This window comes from Lycorma delicatula, chromosome 1 (assembly GCF_047948215.1).
Source record: "Lycorma delicatula isolate Av1 chromosome 1, ASM4794821v1, whole genome shotgun sequence".
NCBI lineage: Eukaryota > Metazoa > Arthropoda > Insecta > Hemiptera > Fulgoridae > Lycorma > Lycorma delicatula.
In genome coordinates, this window is record NC_134455.1 from 340,619,015 (window position 1) to 340,644,034 (window position 25,020).

A 25,020-nucleotide genomic window follows, 5' to 3' on the forward strand; every position below is an offset into this window, starting at 1 on the left:
CTTTGATTTATTTAAATTTGCACCCAAATCCCATCTCTTACAATATTTTTCAATGGTGTTACATATATTGACGAGCTACAGCTAAATCTACTACTGAAACCTTTATCAGCATACAATAAAAATCTTATCAATCTTACCATCAGACAACCTCAGTCTAATTTCTCACTCCATCCCTCAAAAATAAAGAAAAGAGCACAGGACTTAAAAAATCTCCCTGTCAGATCCCTATAATTATATTACATATTTTGACATCCTCTTACACCAGCTGTTGTTTCTTCATTTAAATTTTTTAAAACATTAATATTTTTGTTGATATGCCCAGATAACTTATACAATAATACTCTTCTATCGATTGTATTAAAGGTTGCAAAAATCTACAAAAAAAAAGAAGAGTTTGCCAGAAGGAAGAAATATTTCATCTAAAAAAATACTGAATTTGAAAAGAAAATAACATCATTGAACAGTTTTACAGTAAAATATATTTTCTAAAACAGACCTAATACTACACATCAAGGATCAGCATACTTAACATTTTGATGAAAATAACAAATGTTACATCAAACTAACATTAAATAAACATATTTATATTTCAAGGTTTATATTTACAAGGTAAAACTAATAATGATAATATATTTTAACAGAACCAATTTTTTAAGTGGAATTTAAAAAATTAATTTACAGTTTCTAAATCTTTGACAAAATTGAACTTCTATAATACTTATGAGGCAACAAACTGACAGTCTCTGACCATAACTCGACAAAACATTTTGTAGGTTTCGTATCATTTTTTTTTTGTTAATAGTGAAATATTTCAATACAGTGTTTGTAATATTTGGAATAGTTGAGCAATACCTGCCCAACTAGTCAATATATCTTCGTGACTGATTTTTGTAAACTTTTCTTTAGACTAGTAAGGGCAGACACTGAAAACATGTTATGAATTATACAAAAAATTCAGCAGAAATTTTTCACATTTATTAGTATGAAATAAAACCGTATAATATTCCAACGATTTTTTCTATTTGCGGCTGAAAAATAACATGCTAGAAAAACTGAAGAAGAGTTAAAATTTTTATAATATTCCAGTACACAAGGAGCAGATAAAACTTTTTTCTCATGTCTGCCAAGTTAAGAAACCAGCAAAGAAACAACATGGGAGTACTTGAAATTAAAACACTAACATCATTTGTAACTGTGAACAACTTCTAAATATAATTAACACTACCTGGTTTCATAACATTTCTTAAAAAAAAAAAAAAAATGATAAAACTGAAGAACATGATCCAAAATAAAATTAAGAAGTCCAAAAAGACAAACCAGTAAAAGAAAGTAAATAAGAAATGAAGTGAAAAGAAATACTAACCGCCAAAACGTGTTTCAAAACAAATCCTTAAACAGCTTAAAACAATTTCACAAACCATATCATTTGTTAACAATGTACCTTCTGGTGACATCATAAGAGTTCTTAGAACCTAAAAAAGAAAATTACACTTTAATAATATTTATTTATATTAAATGTTTTGTTTGTAGAGTGTGTTACAATAGTAGTTAATAGAAAAGGAGAATAAAATTCATACAATAATTGATATCAAGATATTATGAAAAAAAAAATTAATCTAATATTAATAGTACAAATACATAATAATTATATTGGTGCAAGTGTGAGCACACACAAGTGTGCATGCACATGCACACACATATACTCTTTCTCTCTCACATACACACATACAACTTGTGTACCAATATTACTTGACATAACAAAATGTTTGGCAGGTGAAGAAACAATTAATTAGCAGTAAGGATAAAATATGTTTAAGTAAAATAATTTTTTACCACTAAAACTATACAATAAATCCTTATTATCAAAACATAAATAATTGTATAATTCTCAAATTTTTTACAACACACTGAGCTTAGAAAATGCAAATGCTACATAAATATAAATAAAAATTAATTATTTAATAATTAATTAGTTGTTCACATTAATTTTAAATAAAATAAACATTTAAATATAAAATCTAAAGCCTTACTAATTTTCAACATCTCTCTAAATCAAATTAAGGTCAAATTAAGGTCATTCATAAAAAGTATGGATATTTAATAAGAAATTTTTTAAACCTATATTTTTTCCACAACATTATTAAATCGTGAAATAATTTATTATAGCAAACACAGTTTAGTTTTAATGATACATATATCCTAACATTAATTATAATAATAATTTCTATTACAACTAAAATCTGTAGCAGTCTATTTGTTAGTTCTAGTGTTATCAGATTTATATAAATAAATTAATTTAATTTTCAGTCAATTTAATAGTTGCTTCTGAGTAATAGTAACATTCCCAAAACTTTAATTAAAAGTTCATTTTATAAATTTAAACAAACTTATACTTTAAATATTAATATAAATTAATGTTTTTAATAAATGAACTGGATTTCAGTCAGAAACGACTTTATATTTCAGTCATTGAAAATATTAAATTTGTTTTCTTGGAATTTCACATGTTTAAAAAGCGATAGAATATGTTTTATACTTTATATGGCTGATCATTTAATCTGTCGTACATCCCAACCCCATAGGGGGAAGACACCCACCCACCTTGTGACGTTACCGGTTGCCCAAACCACCCCCTCCGTTCTGAGTTTTAAGTGTACCACTCCTTGCTCTGGCGTTTTGTTTCTCGGTCATACTCAAATATCCGAGATTCATCACCAGTAACAAACATATTTTAGAAAATCAGGATCAGTTTCAATTCACCCAAGAAGATTACAGCACACTTCCACCCTGTTTTTTTGTTCAACAGTGATGTTTTGTGGGCAAATTTTGCACAAAATTTTCATGTCCAATTCATTTATCAAAATTTGATGGACTGTGGTATGGTTCAAATTCAATTGTTCTGCAATTATTCTGACAGTTAATCATGGTTGTACTGTATTAAGTCTCCGATTCACTCAATATTGTCTTCACTTTTTGACATTAATGGTCTTCCAGAGCATGGATCGTCCACAACTGATTCCCGGCCATCTGAAAATGCTTTAAACCACCTAAATACTTGGGCTTGTGACAGAGTATCATACCCATATGCCCTCTCAATTTTTAAAAAGTTTCAGTAACATTTTCACAGAGTTCAACACAAAATTTGATTGCACAACATTGCTCATAATTAGTATCACTCATTTTTGTAATGCACAACAAAAAATAGTCTCACAAAAAGTTTGTTTACGTCTCATGTGGCAACAATAGATTAAAAATATTAATACCTAATATAAATCAGCTGTTCATATAACCATACGATTACTAGTAACTTTACAGTGTTGCCATTTTGGCTGCCAAAAAAAACTTCTCTCATTACTTTATTTAAAGACCTCGTATGATTTGCAAAAATCATTCTTAAAAATCATAATAATTCATTTGCAATCATTTTGCAATTACAAGTTGTTATTAAATAAATAACAACAAGCTTGATTATATAAATGGGTAATAACATAATTAACATACTAATAAAATTAAAGTAATAAAATTGAGTAATTTGCTCTTTAAATAATCATAATTAAACTAATACAAATATGTAATCAGATTACAAATATTAAAACAATATTTATAAGTGTGTTTACAGACATTTTATAAAAATAAAATCAAATGAAATTAAAGAAAACAAGCGTATGAAATATTTAATTTAATAAAAAATATTATAGAAAAGAAATTATTTGAATTAACCACTTGGGATTGGTAAGAGGCATAATTTATGAACAGGTCTTCTTAATGGACTGTTAGCTGTTTGCAAATCAACAACTCTTACAAGATTGTCACAGCCCAGATAAATCTGGGTGAAAATTCGTTTCCAGGGCATGGGTGGAGAATTTTCATTGGTAACTAACACTAAGTCTCCAACACAAAAGCACACTTAAAAGATTAGCCAAATAAAAGATTACATGATAGAAAACGCCATTTATTGTGTTGCTGTAAATAATGTAAATAGTCCTTTGTGAATGAATAACCAAGTAATACGTCGTATAGTAAAAAATGCTCCAATGTCTGATTTTAAGGCATCTGAATTTAAAAATTTATACAAATTATAAAGTATATTTTTGGCGGAACAGAAACTGGAATTGTTATCAGAAAAGACTTGAGTAGGAATGCCCCTACATGATATGAATCTTTTAGTACTGCTACAAAAGACTGAGGTGAGATCAGAAACTAATTCTAATATCTTTAGTGGTAAGAAAATGAAAATGCCATATATGCTTTATTTAATGTTTTAGACCTCTGCCTGCCAAGACGAAAATTGGACCGCTGTCGTCGACTGCGCGAGTAGAAAATGGTTGGGAAGGAATAACTCTGGAAGACGGTAGCTGACCAAGCTGTTACACTAGGGTTTTTGCAATATATCAAAAGCTTACCATACATTTACGAATGATAGAGGAAATAACTTTCTTGCCATTTATTATCCAATATTTTTATTATTAATCATGGCCCATTGGTATTGATACAAATTAATTATATAATAATTTCCACTTACCAACTATTTTTACTTTTGTCGTAACGAGTTATGAATAAGTTGAACACCAGCATGCAAGAGTCACAAGTGTTCAATTTTGTGATGTTTCACTTGGTAATGTAACAGAGAGTGTTGCAGTCTGCCACCTACGCGTAGTAAGCCTGAATTATCCAGAAATGGATCGATCAAGTGATATAAGTTTGCTTTGTTTAGATATAGTTTGATTGCTTTTAAGATTACTTAATTTGTCACTAAAATGTATGTGTTGTGATTGTTGAATAAGAAAGGTAAGAGTGTGGTTTGGTTTCTGGGTAGTTAAAGGATTGGAATTTGTTCTGATTGTCTTGATTTGACATTATGAATAAATCTGAAACAAAAACTAAAAGTGAGAGTTAAAGTATGTAGTGATGAAAATCATTCTCTGTATTCGAATACAGCAGTAGATACAAATGATGTTATATTTCTATTAGACATTCAGCACTTATATTACAGTTATTAAAAGTAATATTAATATATTTCAGCCAATGGGCAGAAGTTTTTGAAAGCCAATGAGAACCATGCCATCAAAGTGACATGTCAATTAACTTACTTGGTGAACAACCTCTAAAAAAAAAAAAAGTGACATAGTGACATGTCAATTAACTTACTTGGGGAACAACCTCTAGACAATACATCTGCTGGATTAATAGAGGATTTGACATAATGCAAATTAGCAATTGTGGTTATTTGTTGAATCTTAGAAATTCTACTGCTGACAAATACGTTTCAATTAGATAGTTGTCCATGAATCCAATGTAGTACTATTGTAGAATCTGTGTATAAATGTATTTTATCAAACTGTATGTTTATGGCATTAATTACCTTTAATAATAAATGACTAAGTAGTAAACCACCATAAAGTTTGAGTATTGGAAGTGTAATTTGCTTTAAGGGTGCCAATTTTGATTTAGAATAAAGTAAATTAGAAGAAATTGTATGATCAGTGTATACATTTCTTAAGTAAATACTACAACAGCCATAGCCCTTTATGGAGGCATCTGAGAATCCATGTATTTGAATAGAATTAATTCTACTGTCAATATTGGGTTTGATGGAACGATGTATTTTAGTGGATTCAATCAAACGCAACTGGTTGTATAAATTGTCATGTGGTTGTATTGTTGCCATGTGTCAGTAACATATTGGGTATGTTTCGTCCCAATTAATTTTAAATTGCCATAATGATTGCATAAAATGTTTATGTGAGAAAACAATAGGACCAATGAGTCCTAAAGAATCAAATACACCTGCTATGGTGGACAGAATATTTCTTTTAGTGTGTTTTTTAGAATCATTAGCATTTGGAAAAGTAGCTTATCTGAAGAATTATTCCATAGAACTCCTAAAGTATGTAATTCTGTTTTTGATTTAAAGGAATGGAAGTATTGTGTTTAGAAGTAGAAATGATACTATTATTGGAAAACCACTCGTGGAGTGGAAAAGTATATTGTTGTAATAATTTAGAAATATCAATTTTTAATTGAATAACTTCATCAAAGTTATCTGAATCCATTACAAGATCATCAACATCAAAGTTATTTCGAATGGACTTACATGCAAGTGGAAATTAATTTTAATTTTCATTTGCAATTTGAATTAAACACCATGTGGCCAAATATGGAGCACAAGCAGTCCCATATGTTATTGTATGAAATGCGTAGTGGATCTCCTGATCTGGAGAATCATGCCAAAGTATACGTTGTAAATTGCAACTAGATTTAACTAATACTTGACAAAACATTTTAGCTCTGTCAGAAGTAATGACATAATTATGGATTCTGAATCTAAACAATATGGGAATTAGATCTTGCTGAACTATAGATCCAACTGAAAGAGTATCGTTGAGGGATAAACCATTAATGGTTTTCATTGAAGCGTCAAAGACAACACGAATTTTAATAGTTAAACTTGATGGATTAAATACTGGATGGTGAGATAAATAACAGACATTTGATTTGTTAATTAACAAATCATTGGAATTAAGTAATGACATCTGACTTAAATGTAAATTTTTTTTGTATGAAAGTGCTGATATAGTCCTTTTTAAGCTTAGGTCTGTTAATTAATTTCCTTTCTAGATAGAAATCTGTTTTTAACATTAATAAAGGAATCACCTGAACGAATATTATCAGATTTGCACAGTAATGTTATAACAAATCTGCCGGATTGTTTAGAGTAATATTTGATTGAAAATGTTCATCAATGTTCACCATATCATTACGAATTTTACATAATAGAACCTCTTAAAATTTAAATATTAAATCTGAATATATTTAAATAATTAACAGAGAATAAATTTCATTAATAAGGTCATTAAAAAAAGAAAAAGAAAAATTTTTTACAAACTCATATTATTGAAGTTAACAAAATAACTGCAGTTCAAGCTCTTATTAGTTTTGTATTTTCTAAAAGAGTTATGTCATTCATATATACTCTGTAAATTGCAATATGATAATGGGGCAAGATTTTATGTTATGTGTTGACAAAGTGAAATTATGAAGCCTCAAAATTTCTCGCCAACTCCAAACTTGTATGCACAAAATATTTTCAATGAAAATTATTACCTGAAGAATATTCATCAACACCACACCATCACTAGCTTCATCAGTGCCAACAAATCGTGCATGTGTTACAACATCAGCAATATTTTCAACAGCAACTGCTGCACACTTTCCTCCAGGGTCTAAAACAAAAATTTACAATAGAGAGCTGAGAGGAACATTGTATATATTTAATACCACCCATATATAACTTGTTTATTAAAAAAAAAAAAAAACTTCACAGAGAGGCACAAAACCAGCTCTAAATTATAATTTCAATTAACTTGTTTTATTTCTTTAAGTTTTTTACAATTGCCTTAAATGAACTAATCACAGAAAATAGTACAGATATCTATACTTTTTCTATGATTTAATATTTGGATATATACTATATATCCAAATAAATGTATAAATACCTACCTACGTATATTTATCTACTGTATATGTACATATATACATATCATATCTAGGTATATGTATCTAGTAGATACTAGATATTGTTGAAGATACACTCAGTTAGTTCAAACTTGTAAAACCCACCGGGTTGGTCTAGTGGTGAAAGCGTCTTCCCAAATCACCTGATTTGGAAGTCGAGAGTTCCAGCATTCAAGTCCTAGTAAAGCCAGCTATTTTTACACGGACTTGAATACTAGATCGTGGATACCGGTGTTCTTTGATGGTTGGGTTTCAATTAACCACACATCTCAGGTATGGTCGAACTGAGAATGTACAAGACTACACTTCATTCACACTCATGCATATCATCCACATTCATCCTCTGAAGTATTATCTAAACAGTAGTTACCGGAGGCTAAACAGGAAAAAGAAAAGTTCAAACTTGTAAACATCTATATTTATTTTTTTAATTTCCTTCTTGATATATCTCGAATGTGCAAATGAAATTTCTTTGCTTTATGATGACTAGTTTCATAGTACTGTTTAAAATACTAATATACATATTGATGTATATGATACATCAAGGAAATTGGAAATAATAAATATGGGTGTTTATTTATAAGTTTGAAGTGTATTTCTTCTACAATATTTTGTTTAATATTCTGGTTGATATAAAAAAGTTGAATTATGAAGAACATTTAAAATTTTGTGATCAGTTAACAGACAAGATTACAAATATATTCATAAGTTATGTCAGGTGACCGAGGTAAATACTACCTAATGAGGTATTTATATAGAAAATTTTTTAAAGATGTTTCTTGTTAGTAACAAACTTAAGTTATTAAAGTTTTATTTAATAATATAATACAATTTCTGAATTATTTCTGATGTAATACAATTAAGTAAATAAAGAAATTTTTTTAGAGAATTTCTACAAATGAATGAAATTTGGTTAAATTTCAAAGTTTTTTACAATTTAGCAAAAAGAGTACATATTTTACATAGCCTTACTGGACAAGTACACATTCTAACTGAAACAAACTACAGTTTGTTTCTTTCTTTCTTTCTAAACCAACGTATGTGATCTTATTTCTCTGATCTCTAATAATATTTTTTTAGTTTTAATTATGAATGTTCTGAGGAAGGTTTAGTATAAGATTGTTTTTTATTTGGTGTGGAAAGCTCTTCAGAATAGAGTCCACAGAATAATTGTTTTTTCCTCAAATGATTTACTATGTTTTTAAATAATGCAATAATTTGCTGTCATTATATACATTTGTTAATTTTGTAAAGCCTCTTCTTCACATTTTTTAATGAACTACTAATATTTCTTGCTTCACTATAGTGAAGCCTGAAGTATCTTAGAAATATTAAAAACATTATTTCAATCAATTATTCTAGATTAATTTTTATCATGAATGTCTCTAATTAAATCACGCTTCAACAAAACAGTTGCTATAAAATACTATTGACCAGTGTAATCCTTACTTAATTGAAAACAGAATAAAATCACTATTACAATAATAAAACTGTGGACAAGTCTGTAAAAATTACATTTGTTTTTAAAAATTAAGTAACATTAAAGAGTAATAAAATTTTCATAGGGCATGTGAAGACACTACTAGAAAATGAAAAGCTGCCCTACAAGATTTCATAACATTTTTTTAACTTGCTACTATAATTTTTAATTACACATTATCATGTCTTATAAATCTGGCATAACAATAACTGCCAGAATAAATGAATATAGGTCTTATGTAGTCAACTGTAGCATAATAGATTAAAGAAATAAACATGAAACCTAAAGAAATTGCATATTAATTTATATAATACTGAAAACAATGTTAGAAAATCCAGTCTAGGATAATGACAAATTTTTTTGATATTTTGCTAAATTTTATCTAAAACATTGTATATGTTTTAGATAAAATTAAAGAAATTACAGCCAAAACGTTTCTAAAGATATGAATATATGTCAATCCAAATAATAGTCAGAATAACAGAAAAGAAACATGTTCTTACTCTGAAAATGCTTAAATAAATTCCACATCGTTTTCCATACCTCCTTCTTGGTGTATTACAAATAAAGATTTTGATAGCTGGTTTAGAACAGTGGTAAAAAAGGTTTCAGATTAAAAAAATTAATTAATTTTTTATAAATTTAGATTAAATTTTAAGTCAAACTCTTACATTAAAATTTGAATAAAATAATGACTACAATTTCCTACAAGAATAGTATATTTTAAAGTATTTTTAAAATAATTTTCAGATAGAGTATAGTAGATTAAATTGCAATATATGCCTGTTTGTGGCCTGTAACAAAGCTCCTTCTTCCTAGACAAACAGTACCTCCTCACATCATTTTAACTCTCCACACCTTAGAATTTCATAATTAACAAATTTTTCTTATAATAACATTTTGTTAGTTACATGTGATAATCTCTGCAGAGTAAAATTCAATTTAACATTTTTAGAAAACGAATCTCCAAAATATCAATTTACCTCTTCAATTACAAACTAAATAAACAACTCACCAATAAGGCCATATGAAAGAAATTTAATTATTGATGTTAATGCTAATGTAGTAACTGGACCAGTAGTTTCTTCTGAACGGATGACCTCAAGAAATGGTCCTGTTGAAAAAAATATTAATTGTTACAACTCGGTATAATATACTTAATCAAGTAACAAATTAATACTAATAATCAAAAAAATACTTTCAGAAACAAAAGATCAGTGAAAAAAATAGATATTTAAGACTTAATTCAACTTCAAAGAAAATCTACTTTTGCAAACAATTTTTATGAAAATATATTAGTTACTTAAGTAGGAATTTCTTTTCTAACCAAAATAAAATAAAATTAAGAAGCACAATGTATATAGACTACCCAACAATAATGTAAAGATGACAGCAAAATAATATAAATTGTTCTTGAAAAAACTCAAGTAAATATGAATAGTAACTTACTGATAGTTAACTCTTTATATATGGTATCACAGTACTACCTATTTATTTAAAGTGACAACATGCTCATGTCCAATTTGCTCATGTCATGCTCCCACATGTCCATTTTCCCACTGTGGGGAAATGAAATTTCTTTGAAATGAATTTTGTAGCATTTCAAATATACCAAACCTGACTGGTATGTAAATACAAAACTTTCCAGATGAAACACAGAGATACTAATGCTCTATTACAAAGGTCGCTGTGGCATTATTACATAACACATTGTGTATTATGTACGTGATAATAGCACGTACATTATTTAATAAATATTCTCAATAACAATTAATGAACGATATTTGCAAGACATAAAAGACAATTAAAATTTGTGAAAAACATATCCTTACAACTGATGATTTACTTCACTACTACCAAATAAGGAATAGTAGTTTGCTAATAACGAAAACAATCTAATGAAAACAGATTAGTTTGTTGGCAATCTAATGAATACAATATGGTGATGTTGATGACTTCATAATAAATGACAACTTCATGTTACTGAACTGGATATTAAGAAAGAAGTCATGTATAATACACTGTCTATGAGAAAAGAGAAGGTAATAATTTAACCCTATTCATATTTAACCCATAAAAATGTTATATCAGTAAGACATTCTAAATGTAATCAAAAATACTTCACATTCTGTATAAAAGTTTGGTATAACAGCATATTTATGAAAGGGAGTTACTAAACTGCCTTAATTCTTATTTGTAATAAGTGGTAATTATGTTAGACAGTAGTAATTTGTACACTATTTTCCCACTCTTCTAATTAACTTCTATTAGAATGAAATTCTATTAGAATGAAACTATCTGCCCACTGCACCATATCAAAACATAAATCTATACTTAATAGTTATCTTATGTTGTTAATGCTCTTTATTTCTCTATAAAATTCAATTAAGTTTCTTTTATCGTTTTTTCCTTCCAAGCAATATATTCCAACAAGATTCAAATCCTAGTAAAGGCAGTTTACTTTTATATAGGTTTGAATACTAGATCGTGGATACTGGTGTTCTTTGGTGGCTGGGTTTCAATTTACTACACATCTCAGGAATGGTTGACCTAAGACTGTACAAGACTACACTTCATTTCCATTCATACATACTTTGAAGTAATACCTTATGGTGGTTCCGAAGGCTAAACAGAAAAAGAAAGTGTTCCAACAATCCCTCCTACCCTTCCATTTTGTGCATCCTTTCTAGTCATCCACTATTATTTTTCAAGATCCTGTCTCTTCCTATCAATAACATTACCTAGATCCTCAAAAATGTTTTCCACTTTCTCATCCCCAGGCTGTCAAGCCATATGCAACCTCACAATTCTTTGAATGAATCTATACCTTTATGGTAATAAACTTTCTGCTAATAAAGTGTTTGTAACATTTGAAACCAACAATAAATCATACTCCATTTTTTCTCCTCAATTCTTCCTGATCAATGATAATTGTAATCTCATTATTACTATCTGATCTTATTTCACCAATACCCACTAAATCCACTTTTTTCTCAAACTTTTTTGTGTTCAAATGATCATACTTTCCTATTCTTAAAAGTTTTCTAGAAGCTGCACTCTATCTTCAATTTCAAACTTTCATTCAATTTCTGATTCAGATTTTTAAGACGTGTTGCTAATGAACCGAGAGCACATTTGATCAATGATCGTAGAATTAATCTAAGAATAATAAAGCAAATAAAAACAAGAACCATTATAATTAAATAATTTTACAGTTAAACTTTATTTATTAAAAATAAATTATAACAGACTGGTAGATATAACATAACTATGTTATAACTTGCATTTCATTTTTTACAGAATAAAAAACAACAAGCTTACCAAGAAAGTGAATTGGTTCTAACTCACGAAGATCTCCTATTTGATTCAACACTTCTTTAAGATCTGAAAAGTTTCTAATCAAAAGATCATTTTCTTCATCCTAAAAATAAAAGTACTAGATTACATATGCTATTACTAATATCATATAAAACTAGACAACCAGATAACTTTCAGGATTGTCGAACATAGAGTTACCTTTATAAAAGCAATCAATAATTCAATAAAATTAAAAATTTAAATAAAATCTATTAGTTCAGAATGTATTAAAATGTATCAGTTTCAGATGTGTGACACTTATAAGCTTCTAAGAGGTAAAATTTGAGAGGAACTTACAATGCGGAAAAATTAGCACTTGTTAGAGGAAGAAAAAAAAAACATGAAAATAATTAATACATATATCAGGATCTGAAAGTGTCCTACAGGATTAAGTACAAAATAAGCTTTAGGAGAAATTTTAAAGATTCTCTCACACTGAAAAAGCATATTAGATCTCAACAAAAGTACTAAAAACTTCAAAGAAATTAGGAGCATAGCAATTTGATACATACTATTCCAACTGTTATCTAGTATGTAGATAAATAAGGGCTTGACCACAAATCAAACTGCAGTAACTGAGAATGAATTTTGTAACAAGAGCATTTCAGACAATTTTCAAATTGAAAGAGGTAAACATTAATGGTAAATACAACTTTCTGCAAGAAAAATGAAATAAAGGGAAAATCACAAACAGTGTACACATGAAAGTTGAATAAAACACAAATGGGGTAGCAGAGGAATTTCACTGACAAAATAATCATCATTAATAGGAAAAGTAAAGTCTTAGGACAGAAAAAAAAATTACAATTTACAAAATAAAATTATTTATAAGGCAGTAAAAAGTATAAAAATAAAGAATAAAAAAAGGAACAAAGAAATATTTAATTAAACATGTTTAAGTAGGCTGTGATTAATAATTACTAATAAGAACCATCTATGAAGATACCAAAATAGCTGCTTACCATAAACTATATTATAGAATACCACAATATAATATAAATTATATTAATAATACAATATATTACAAAGTACACCATAAGCTACAAATTACATTGTAAATTTACCAATTTATATTAAAAGGGTTTTTGAATAATAATCAATTATGAAATACTAAATTTCACTTCTACAAACTGATAGTTATTATGATCAGCTAAATTAAACATTTTTTTCAGTTAACTTCCTTTTTTTTAACTATCTACGAGGTGTGATTAGAAAGTTTTAAGACTGGCCTTATAATTTCAAAATGGCAGTACTTACAGTCTATTGTGACGGATCTCTTTCTGATTAAACACAGCTACTCCAACAGTGTTTCCACTTTGGAAAATATTCTTGGAAATTTTCTTTCTTAAGGGTGTTAAAAACCCTCTTCATATTTGCCTGTATGCCTGAGTTAAATCTGTTCTCTTTTGGCGAAAATTTCAATGTAGGAAACAGATGAAAGTTGACAGGAGCTAAATCACAGCAGAGGGGTTACAGAAGCACAGGAATTTGGTCAAAAATTCCGGACCCAATTCCTGTCTTGCCAGAGTGCAGGACTTTTTTCGGTACATTTTATTTGCAAACGTTGAAGGACACTTTTAGAGTATTCTTGGTTGACTGTCTGCCCCCTAGGGGCTAATTCGTGATGCACGATACCCGCAGAATCTAAGAAAACCACCAACACTGTTTTCCAATTCGACCGACTTCGTCGTGCTTTTTACGACCGAGGCGAATTTTGGACCCTTCCACTGCGAAGATTGTGCCTTTGTTTCTGGATCCCATCCATAAACTAATGATTCGTCGCCTGTAATTATCCAATTCAACAAATTTGGTTCTGTTTCGGCCCGATTAATTAGTAGTTCTTGGGACACTTCAAGGCGGTTTGTTTCTGCTGGTTTGAAAACAATTTCCGAATGAATTTCGCCGACACTCTACGCAAGTTCAAACCTTCAGATAAAATTGAATGAACCACGTAGAAACTTTTAAATTCAGTTCATCAGTCATCTCCCTAATTCTGAATCTACAACAGAAGCGCACAGTTACCAAATTTCACTGTTTCCGATGGTTTTTGAAGTAGAAGGTCGGCCCGACCGGGGATCATATTCGACTGATTCGCAGCCATCTTTGAATTTGCTGAACTAGTTAAAAACATTGGACCGGCTCGGACATTTATCCCAAAAAGTTGTTTTTAATAGTTCATAAGTCTTCGACGCAGATTTCCCGGTTTTCAAACAAAATTTGACACAAACGCGTTTTGTTTTTCTTATCAATTTTGCGAAATCAATAATCCGCCGACAACCAAAAACACGTCTTCAATCACCAGGGTGCCAACCTCTGCTGAACAAAGATATCGCGGTGATATTTTCAAGGTCGTTTTAAGGATAAAACAAGTTTCACCTTCCACAACGGGCAAACTTATCCAATCCCATTTAACGTGGCGACACATATCTGAAAACTTTCCACTCACATCTAATACAATTCTTATTAAACTTATAACAATATTTTCTAAATATGTTATTCTATCTTCTGAATAATGAAGTGATCAGTAACAACAGGGGGAGAATTCTTTCAATTTTGTTAAACGTCTAAATTTTTTTTAAGAACGTAATCATTTTACTAATGTATATTTGTCTACAATCATTAAAATTAATTGATAGATTTATCTTCAAATGTAATTTCATAATGACTTGAACATTATGTTAACTTGTTTATTGATTAGAAAGATATATAATTTTATTATTCTTGACACTACTATTCTGATGGTATTTTTATTATTTTTAGTTTATATTAGTTATGTTTTTTCATTCTTTCTAGTTGTATTTTTTATACATTTTCTACAGAAATATATACAGTTTGATTTTCTATAAACCTAATTTGTTTTATTTGAATGTTTTGTTTTATTACTGAATGTATATTTATATGCTTAGTGTACAATTTCATAATATGTATTAATTTTATTGTTTGTAATTATTTGTTGATTTTTTATGTTCCCCTCTTTTTTTAATTATTTTTTATATGTATAGTATCTTCAATGAGTATTTTTGAAAACATACTAGCATTAAGTATATGATGTAACCAATACACCTTTTTGGGGCAAGATAATTATGTGGATGGCAGTTTAGGAATATTTACCATAAAAGTGAACATTTCATCACTTTGAAAAAATTAATTCATGTAATAATGAATTTAATCCAAACTAGTCACCCACTCCAATCTCTGGGTGGGGACAGTGAGGAGTAAGGAAGGGGTCACCTTTAAATTACAAAATAACATTCTACGAGTCGAGAATGAATGTTAGAAGCCAAAAAAAGGTTGGTAGGTTAGAAAATTTAAAGAGGGAAATGGATATGTTAAATATATATAAAGTAGGAACTAAAGTAGGTTTAGCGGAAAGAGGAAAACGACTTCTGGTCAGGTGATTTTAGAATAATTAACTCAGCATCAAATCAAGGGCAGGCAGGAGAAGGTTTCACATTGAAGACAATAAGGAAGAGAATAGAGTATTTAAAAAGCTTAGCAACAGAATCACTGTAATAAGGATAAAATCAAAACCTAAGGCAACGATTGTTAATCTCAATATGCCCACAACTGCCCATGAGAGTATGTTTACAAAGAAAGTGACGAAACAACTAAAAACATAAAGGGAGATGAAAATTTAATAATAGTTGGAGATTGAAATGCAAACATCAAAAAAGGCAAGGAAGGAAATATTGTGGGTGAATATTGGCTGGGCAAAAGGAATGAAAGAGGGGCCCGACTTATTGAGTTATACACGAATATAATTTAGTAATTGCCAACACCCAGTTAAAAAATCATAATAGAAGAATATACACATGGAAAAAGCCTGGTGACACTGCAAGGTATCAGATACATTATATCATGGTTAAAATAAAGATTCAGAAATCAACTCGTCGACTGCAAAGCATATCCTGGAGCAGATATTGATATCTACGATAATTTAGTGATAATGAAATGTAGATTGGGGTTTAAAAACCTGAAGAAAAGGTATCAGATGAATTGGTAGAATTTAGAGAAGCTTGAGGAAGAGGCAGTAAAGAAGATTTTTGAGGAGAACATCGCAAGAGGTCTGAGTAAAAAAGATAAGGTAGAAAATGTAGAAGAAGAATGGGAGAATTGTTAAAAAGGATATTCTAAATCAGCAGAAGAAAATTTAGGTGGAACAAAGAGAACTGGTAGAAAACCTTGGATATCAGAGGATATATTGCAGCTGATAGCTGTGTGTAGAAAGTATGAGAATTCTAGTGATGAAGAAAGTAAAAGGAAGTATTGACAATTAACAAATACTATAAACAGGAAGTGCAAACTAGTGAAAGAAGAGTGGATTAAAGAAAAGTGTTCAGAAATGAAAATTGGTAAAATAGATGGGAGCATATAGGAAAGTTAAGGAAAATTTAACACTTTTGTGCTTTTACAAAAGTGCTTGACCTCAAAGTGGTAAGCAAAGGGCACACAACAGAGGGGAAAGCATCTCGTATAGTGGGTTCAATTGAGGCAGTGTGAGCCAGTCTACCGCGAAGATATTCCGGAAAGGGGCACCCGCCAGTATATTGGTGGACCCCTGAAAAAGGGGGACCCTCACGAAAAAGAAGAAGGCCTGCCACAGGGCTAGGAGACGCATGACGAGGGCATATCTCCTTGCCCTTAGCGACATCCTTACAGACAGATATCGTGAACACAACAAGGATCTTGTTTGATGCATCCGAGAAACTCATAAGAGGTCTTGGAAGAAACTAATTTCAGAAGCAGAAATGGATCTATGGGGCAAGCCTTACAACATACAGGTAAGGAGGGCCTTAAGGCTTAGAGCCCCTGTCATTCAGGATGTCCATATGGTTCGTAATATAATAGACAGGCTCTTACCCGAAGGAGAGGAAATTAGGATTGATGAGAGGAGTGAACAGGATAGCCCTCCTCCTTTCACTTTTAACTGAACTTTTGGAGGCAGCAAAAAGATTATCTCCGGCTAAGACGCCGGGTCCAGACTGGCTGCCGAATTTCCGCCAGGAAATGAGATGTCGGAGGGAGCCGGGGCGGATAGGCCCGCGGCTCAACATTTAGGGGGCTCCCCGAGCACGTGGAAATCGCCTCTGCGCATTTCGGTGCACGGCAGCGTTACACTCCCTTTTACCAGACGTAATACACTACATGAATGGTCACAGCAACAGGAAAAACGATGAGATAAGAGTTTTGGTCGGCAGGGTGCGGACACACATAAGTAATTAACATTTAGCCGAACCCGTTCGAGTCCGACACTGTCTCATTTGTGGGGGGTACGTAAATGGTATTGCTCTGACTCATCGGAAAAAAAGGTTCGACTGACAATACAATATTCCACCACTACTTTTGCAAACATCCCCCCCCCCCGTAAATTAAGGATACGGCTGTGAAAAATTGAAAAATGGCTATGCGGGGTTTTCGGGGTCGCAGATGAAAAATGCGATGGCCGTTTGACATTAAAAAAAATGAAAAAAACTTGGTACGCGAGTTTGTGGTTTCAATTTGACATTTCGTCATAACTCTCTATATATATATACACACACACAGATGATTTTTGGCGGGCAGACACAGTTCCTGTCGATTACAAATTAATAGAAAGAAAACCTTGCAATAATGATGCATTATCAGAGATGGATCGAATAAGAAACTTTTAAAAACGTTTGTCGAAAATTGTGATAGGTAATTAAGTAAATGAAATAAAAACTTCACTATTTCGTTACTTTGTATAGTAAAAATGTTTGACTGAAAATTTGTTTGATATTTTATAAATATATTAGAAATTTCAATATATGATGTCATCTTTTGAAATCCAAATTGGCCTACTAATTAAACTCATCCAATGTACGATAATAATTTTATTAAAGTACGACTAAAAACTATAAAGTAAGTTTAAAATTTTGAAAAATTTTTGTAATATTATTTTTCTGCCACCTCAGACAACATGCATTGATGAACAGTGTATCCATTTACCTATCAAATTACCTACTATGATCTCCAAAATTTCCCTTTTTTCCCCCTATTAAATAGTTCGTTTTTATAGGCCTTCGGTCAACAATTTTTTTTTTCTACCAAATTCATTTACAGATAATTTTAATAGAATTACTTAAAAATTAATTTACTTTTTACTTACAAACATTTACAAAATAATTTTATTAATGAAAAGTTTAAGTATGAAGCATTTGCTCAGGCTAAAAATACAGAGTGATTTTTTAGTCCTGTTACCCAATTTTAAATGTAATTTAAAGAAATTTAAGAAAGTTTTAGGTGGAATAAAAAAATGTATTTGTTACTTACAAAAGAGATTTAATAAAAAATTACATAATTGTTAAAGAATATGCTCAAAATGCCCACCCCTTGCGGTTATACACGCACGGACTCTTATCAGCATATTAGCATTTTTAAGAGTTGCATTGGAAATATTCGTAATAAGTCTGTAATATTGACTTAAGTTCATCAATAGTGTAAGGATTGTTTTTGAAGGCCTCGGACTTAATATAGCCCCACAAAAAGTAGTCAGGAGATGTGAGGTCTGGTGACCTTGGAGGCCATAAGCCCTTGCTTATTATTCGATCATCAAAGAACTCTTGCAGAAAATCCATGGTTTCTCGAGACGTGTAGCATATAGCGCCGTCTTGCTGAAACCAGCAACACCGTTCTTGAGGTTCCAGAGAGGACACAAATTGGCGCACAATATTTGTGTATACTTCACCATTTACTGTCTGTTCGAAGAATATGGATCCGACTATACGATGACGAGATATCGCACACCACACACCAATTTTTTCAGGATGCAAAGATTTGTTGTAAAGCGTTAGGATTTTCAACCGCCCAAATTCGACTGTTCACATAACGATCGAGATGGATCCAAGCTTTATCACTAAAGAAGACTGTGCTTAAAAATTCGATTCCGTTATCGTTTACGAGACCTAAACCAACGGCAATATTGCAATAGCTTGTTTAAATCTGGAGGCTGATGCTCTTGGACTAATCGTACGCGATACGGATACAATTTCAATTTTTTAGTAGCTTTTTCAACACTCGAATATGACAAACCGACTTGCGTGGAAAGTTTTCATAAACTTTTCCGTGAAGAATTGAGCAATCTTGTTTTCACATTCTCTAAAACGTCATCTGTCAAGCGAGTTGGACGATCACTACGTTTACTGTCGCACACACTACCTGTCGCTCGAAATCGGTTTGCTAACCTAGAAATTGACATTTTTTTCTGGAGGAGGAACACCAACAAATTTAATTTAAAATAATTATTTTACACTCGCGTACGATTTCGTAGCAAAATATTGTTCAAGAATGAAAACTCGTTGTTCTATGGTAAAAGACATTCTGTTCGTAACACGACCGGAAACGACACAAAAGTTTACTCAGCTCAAGGAGAATCAACTCACACTGCCGTATCACGACCGGTTGAGTAGCGCTACCAACTTCGTGACACACAAAAAAATTTCCCTTTCTTAGAAAAAAATTACCAGACATTAACAATTGGGTAACAGGACTAAAAAATCACTCTGTATTACATGTCAAACAGATCTATTTATTTAATAATCAACACAAATTAATTAATTTATGCGTTGCTAAATGCTATGGGAAAGGAATACGCTGCGAGCACCATTTTTTTAATTCTCGCACTTCCATTCTTACTTACTAAGCAATCAAAACCTGTAGTCATATTAATGATTGTTTAGTTCGATTTTAAAATTTTCTCTTCAAATCGGGAATTATAGACTGCATATCGCGACGCGGGATTACAGTTACTAAATCAGGTCATTTCCGCCAAAATCGGGGCGCCTGGCGACCCCGTGTATCTGTGTATACAATTTAGAATTTAGAATTTACAGTAGAGCCGGCTTCCAGGTGGTCAGGCACATATACGTGTTTGGAATACCAGAACACTAAAAAGAGAATTTTTTACATAGGATTATGTTTTGAATCTTTTTATTCTGGCAAACCAGAATTACTTTTTTTTGTTCTTTTCTATCAGACACACGACATCCGCCATGAACACACACAAAAAGTCAACTTTCTTTTTAAAAATAAACATAGTTTTTCAGAAAGAAATACATCTTACACTACTATCTTATTCCCATTTGTACAAGTACATAACTTTTCAATGCAATAATAAGCCTGCACCATAGGTATGAAGAAAAAACAGAAAGAATTAAAAGTTGTAAACTGTCTTAAAACAACTTTTGTTCATAACAGAATTTCTTTAATTTTTCTTTAAAAATGATAAAAAACTGTTCTTTACAAAAATGTCTGCCTTTCTTATGACCAAGTATTCTCTCATTTGTGCTGGTGAGGTGTGAACATGGAGGTTCCCAAGCAGTTGCTTGGATTTTTCTATTTATGAGTTAAGAAATTGTACAAAATTTAAAGATGAAAAAATTAAGTTTTAAAAAGAATTTTAAGAGGTTTCTACTTTGGTTCTATTATAATAATAACCACCAAAGTACAATTTTTATGCAAACCAAATGCTCAAGATCCAAAAACAAGAATTGAAAAGAATAAAAAATTTATTTATCATTCATTTTTCCAAGATGGTGCTAGACGGAAGGCAAATTATTATGCATTCATAATTTTAAATAAAATATTCCAGTAACTTCCAGTTTCCTCATTAATTGGAAAATGGTTTTGATAGTCAATAAACTGAATACAAATATTTTGTATTCATTAGTTGTATTGTTTAATGGATGATTGGTGAGGGAATGAAATTCCTTGATGAGAGTTAACATTTTTTTTTTTTAAATCTCCTTTGGCCATTTTTTGAAAAATGCCCCACAAATATCAATGTAATAATATTATCACCAACATTTCGCTTAACATAAAATTGCCTACATTTAAATAACATAGTTATTATAGTGGAACTCTTTTAAAACATTTGACAAAGCCATTTAGTGTGGTGAGAGGTCAAACCATATATTTGATGACTATTTTTTATCAAAATTAATGTTTTATTATGTTTGCACAATGTTTTTTTTTTTTGTCAAGAGGTATTTTTGATTTTTTATTCAGTATTTCACAAAATATGTTGTCTCTAAGTATAGCTATAATTACGTACTTGGCATCTTACTTTACAGTTTTAAAGTACAGTGGTCAGCTAATGTATATGTATGTGTAATAAACCATGTTAATGTTTGAATATACAATAGTCTGTGGTTTGTAGGGCAATTAGATGGGCTATTGATAATATACATGTTGTGGTGGGATTTATGAATATTTTTAAGAGGTGCTTATTTTACATACTGGATATTATGATAACAAAACAAGAGTTCAGGTTTCTGTTATGTTCAGTTCGGCAGGGGGCAATAAATCTGGATCTAGATTCATGATAAGAATTAGGATTTAAGAATCAGGAATGTATAACATTATCTTATTTTATTTTTATATTTGAGTATTTAAATAGGGCAAAAATGTTCATGTACAACAGATACTATCCTAACAAGGTCAACCAACAGGTTCATGCATATAACAGCAGAAGAACTCGATGGTTTTATTTGTTATGAATTATGTTTTTCTCTTAAATGTTACATCATAATGGCTAAAACTTGCATGTCTTCTTTTATTAGTCTACATGGGAAATATTTCTTCCTTTGTTAACATTATTCTATTCTAAATTCCTACTGTGGTGTATATTACGGTATTTTATTATTTTCCTGTACCTAACTAAACAAAACTTGTCCTTTCTAGTTTTCAGGGAAATGTGCATGCTGTATGAATACCTACAACATTTGTTAAAATAAAATCTGGTGAATCAGTTGCAAATTCGGATATTTAACCCGTCATATTTTTCAGTCATCAACAAATTACATACTAACACAAGCTTACTGAAGTAGATAAACACTAAAAAGCATGAAATTTCTTCACTTTATTATAAATTACACTTACAACAAATACACTTCTTAAATATTGTACATTTCTGTGATAAGAGCTAACAAAACTCACAATTCAAATGAAATATACAGAAATTGTGTGTAAATATAACCAAATATCTAATTTTTAAAATATGGATTAAATAGGACAAAAAGAAAACAAAACTTACATTTTAGAATAATAATAAATTTAATGGAAAGTTTGAATACGGAAACTTTAAATTAATTTTGCTACACTACCAGTCATTTTCTAACCGTATCATAGGATACACAGATTACCACATTACTGCAGGATTGCAGAATGATACAAAGTAGAAAACTAGCATAAACATAAAAAAATGAAACTAAGGCATAAGGAAATATTAATTACAACTTCTCCAGAAATTAACACGATTTTCAGGTGAAAATATTAGGGTCCAATTTGACAACCTCACTCACTGATTCTGTTAATAACTTATATACTTAAAATGTAATAACAAATAAACATAAATAAAACACGTCAAACCTGGTGTGCATGAGACCACCTGGTACCCCTCGTTCGCATGGCGGTAAGGAGAACTGACATTTCTCCTTGCACAACATAAATGCCATTACCTGGTAACGATGGCATACTCATTTCGTTAATGAACTTAAAACAAATTTTGCAAATTCAATACGTATTCAGCAAACGCTGAAAACTTTAAACTAATAACCACCACAACATCGTACACGTAATCGTCGGCAACTCAAAATCAGCTGTTTCCAGCCTCACCCACAATGCATTTCATTGCCATATGATTACATTACGATCTGGCAACTGCTAGAGATCGCTGTCTTAAGCAAGTTTTGGCGAATCACTCCACAAAACACAGTTCAAAGTGATTCGTTCACAACGCCTTTTTTAGACTTCTAAGGTTTCATTACGATTAAAAAATTAAGTGAACAAAAATAAATAAAGTAATTTTTTTAAATTAAAATTTATATCCCAAGTTCAGATCACAATATTAATAACATCTGACACATATTTTTTCAAAAATAATAAATCACTTCAAAAATGGTGCACTTAAAATAACACCATAACAAAATAATTGTCTTATTTAATTTAAATATTATTTTTTTAAAGTCAGAATATCTTAAAAATACAATTAAATAATTTAATTTGTTTTTACATAGGCGATTTGTGTATGTATAACACCAAAAAATAAAATACCAGTATAAGGAATCCCCCTTGTGCAATGGTCAAGGTCATTTTTTACCTATTGTGTGCACTTTTTTTTTTTAGTTGGAGGCATGAACAAAATTTAAAGTGTTAATATTTGATTTGATCAAATTAGAGAAGAAAGTAACCTATGACCTACAGGATAAATTGTATAATCAGATTCTCAGTTCTACTTTTTCACGTATGTAATTTTAAATGTACGTAACTGAACAATCAAATGTGGCAGAGGGTTCATGTAAATACCCTCATCCAGAAACAGTCGATTTGCAAGAAGCCAAACGGCTGGTGAAGAATTAAAGATTCAGATAAAATTCAAAATGAATTTCGAAGGCAATTGCAGATATTTGTCAGTAATAGCATACCAAGACATAAATACCTTTTGATTACAAGAGAAAATGGTACTTTCCCCAAAATGAACCCATTCTTGATGGCCTGGGATATTACCAGTTGTGTTGGTGGCCGCTTCAAAGAAATACATAAGGCATTTATTTTTTATTTATTTTTTTAAGGCATTTATTTATTTTTTAAGGTCTGTACATCGAAGTGGTGAATGAGGGTCAAATGCAGAAAATTCTGCCATTAAAGAAAATTGGTAAGTTCCCTTAATTCTTTGAAAAGGATTGTTGCTTGTTGTGATCTGCTTAATCCACTGAAGAAGAAATAATTGGAGAATTATTAAATGAAATTATGATTAAATATTAAAGGCTGACCTTGGGAAATAAAATAGTGAGGTTCTGCCTTCTCACGTGCTCACATTCATTAGACCTAGACCTTCCTTGCCTGAGAAGGTATGTGCTAGCATACATTTTCTAGGTGTAAGAGGTATATATCACAATTTAAGCAATTTTTTAAATGCCAATGCTTCAGACACACCAGAGTCAGATGTGAGACAACAAATCTCCTTGTGTGGTGAGGCAAGTCATAAGACAAGCTGTGCAGAGATCCTTCTGTTTGTGTCAACTCTAAAGGACAACATAAGTTCCATTTCAGAAACGGTCCAGTTTATAAAATTGAAACTGATTCAGGAGGTGAAAATACTGCAAAAGGTTAGCTATCTTGAAGCAAGAAAAATTATCAGCAGCCGCAACCTCAACCTATTATGATGTATGAAGAAGCAACTACTACAGTTTCCTCACCAAAGATTAATGTAGATCAGTTGCTCTCAAACCTTGCGCCAAACCCGACAGCTATGAGTGAATCATAGACAACAAAATGAAATCTCCCTCAAAAGAAACCTTCAAGACCTGTCAAGTTAAAGCCATCATAAATATTTTGTAAAAAAATATTAAAAGCACATCTGATCAGACAAAAAATCTAAATAAATTTAAGGTTTATTTGAGATCTAATAATTTGAGGTTTAATTATGTAATCCACCAGATGAACCATCAAGAAAGTAACTGATACAAAACCTCCTAAAAAGAATATGAAGAATATGAGAAGAAAACAATATCTTCTCAGGTGGTTTCACTTCCTAAAACACAGAGACTACCCAAAACCAAAATTGAAACAGTCACAAGGGGTGACTGTTTCTCCTCTTTCCAAGGCAGAAGGTGGGAGGACCCCTACCATGGGTGTCTCCCCTGTATCCA

The 25,020-nt window shown here is 30.7% G+C and overlaps 1 protein-coding gene across 5 annotated transcripts in view; it reads right to left on the minus strand.

The window, feature by feature from the left end:
- The window catches only part of garz (Sec7 domain-containing protein garz), a 201,682-nt gene extending 178,693 nt beyond the window's left edge, over positions 1–22,989 (minus strand). For all 5 annotated transcript variants that reach the window (XR_012758824.1, XR_012758825.1, XM_075382294.1 and 2 more), the window contains exons 1-5: positions 22,739–22,989; positions 12,317–12,416; positions 10,011–10,109; positions 7,105–7,223; positions 1,364–1,472 (exon numbers count right to left, since the gene is read on the minus strand). Coding sequence is in view for 3 of the 5 variants with exons in the window: in XM_075382294.1 (XP_075238409.1) it covers positions 1,364–1,472; positions 7,105–7,223; positions 10,011–10,109; positions 12,317–12,416; positions 22,739–22,849 (538 nt within the window). In the remaining 2 variants the exon portion in view is untranslated. The remainder of the gene's footprint in view (positions 1–1,363; positions 1,473–7,104; positions 7,224–10,010; positions 10,110–12,316; positions 12,417–22,738) is intronic.
- Between the last annotated feature and the right edge of the window lie 2,031 nt (positions 22,990–25,020).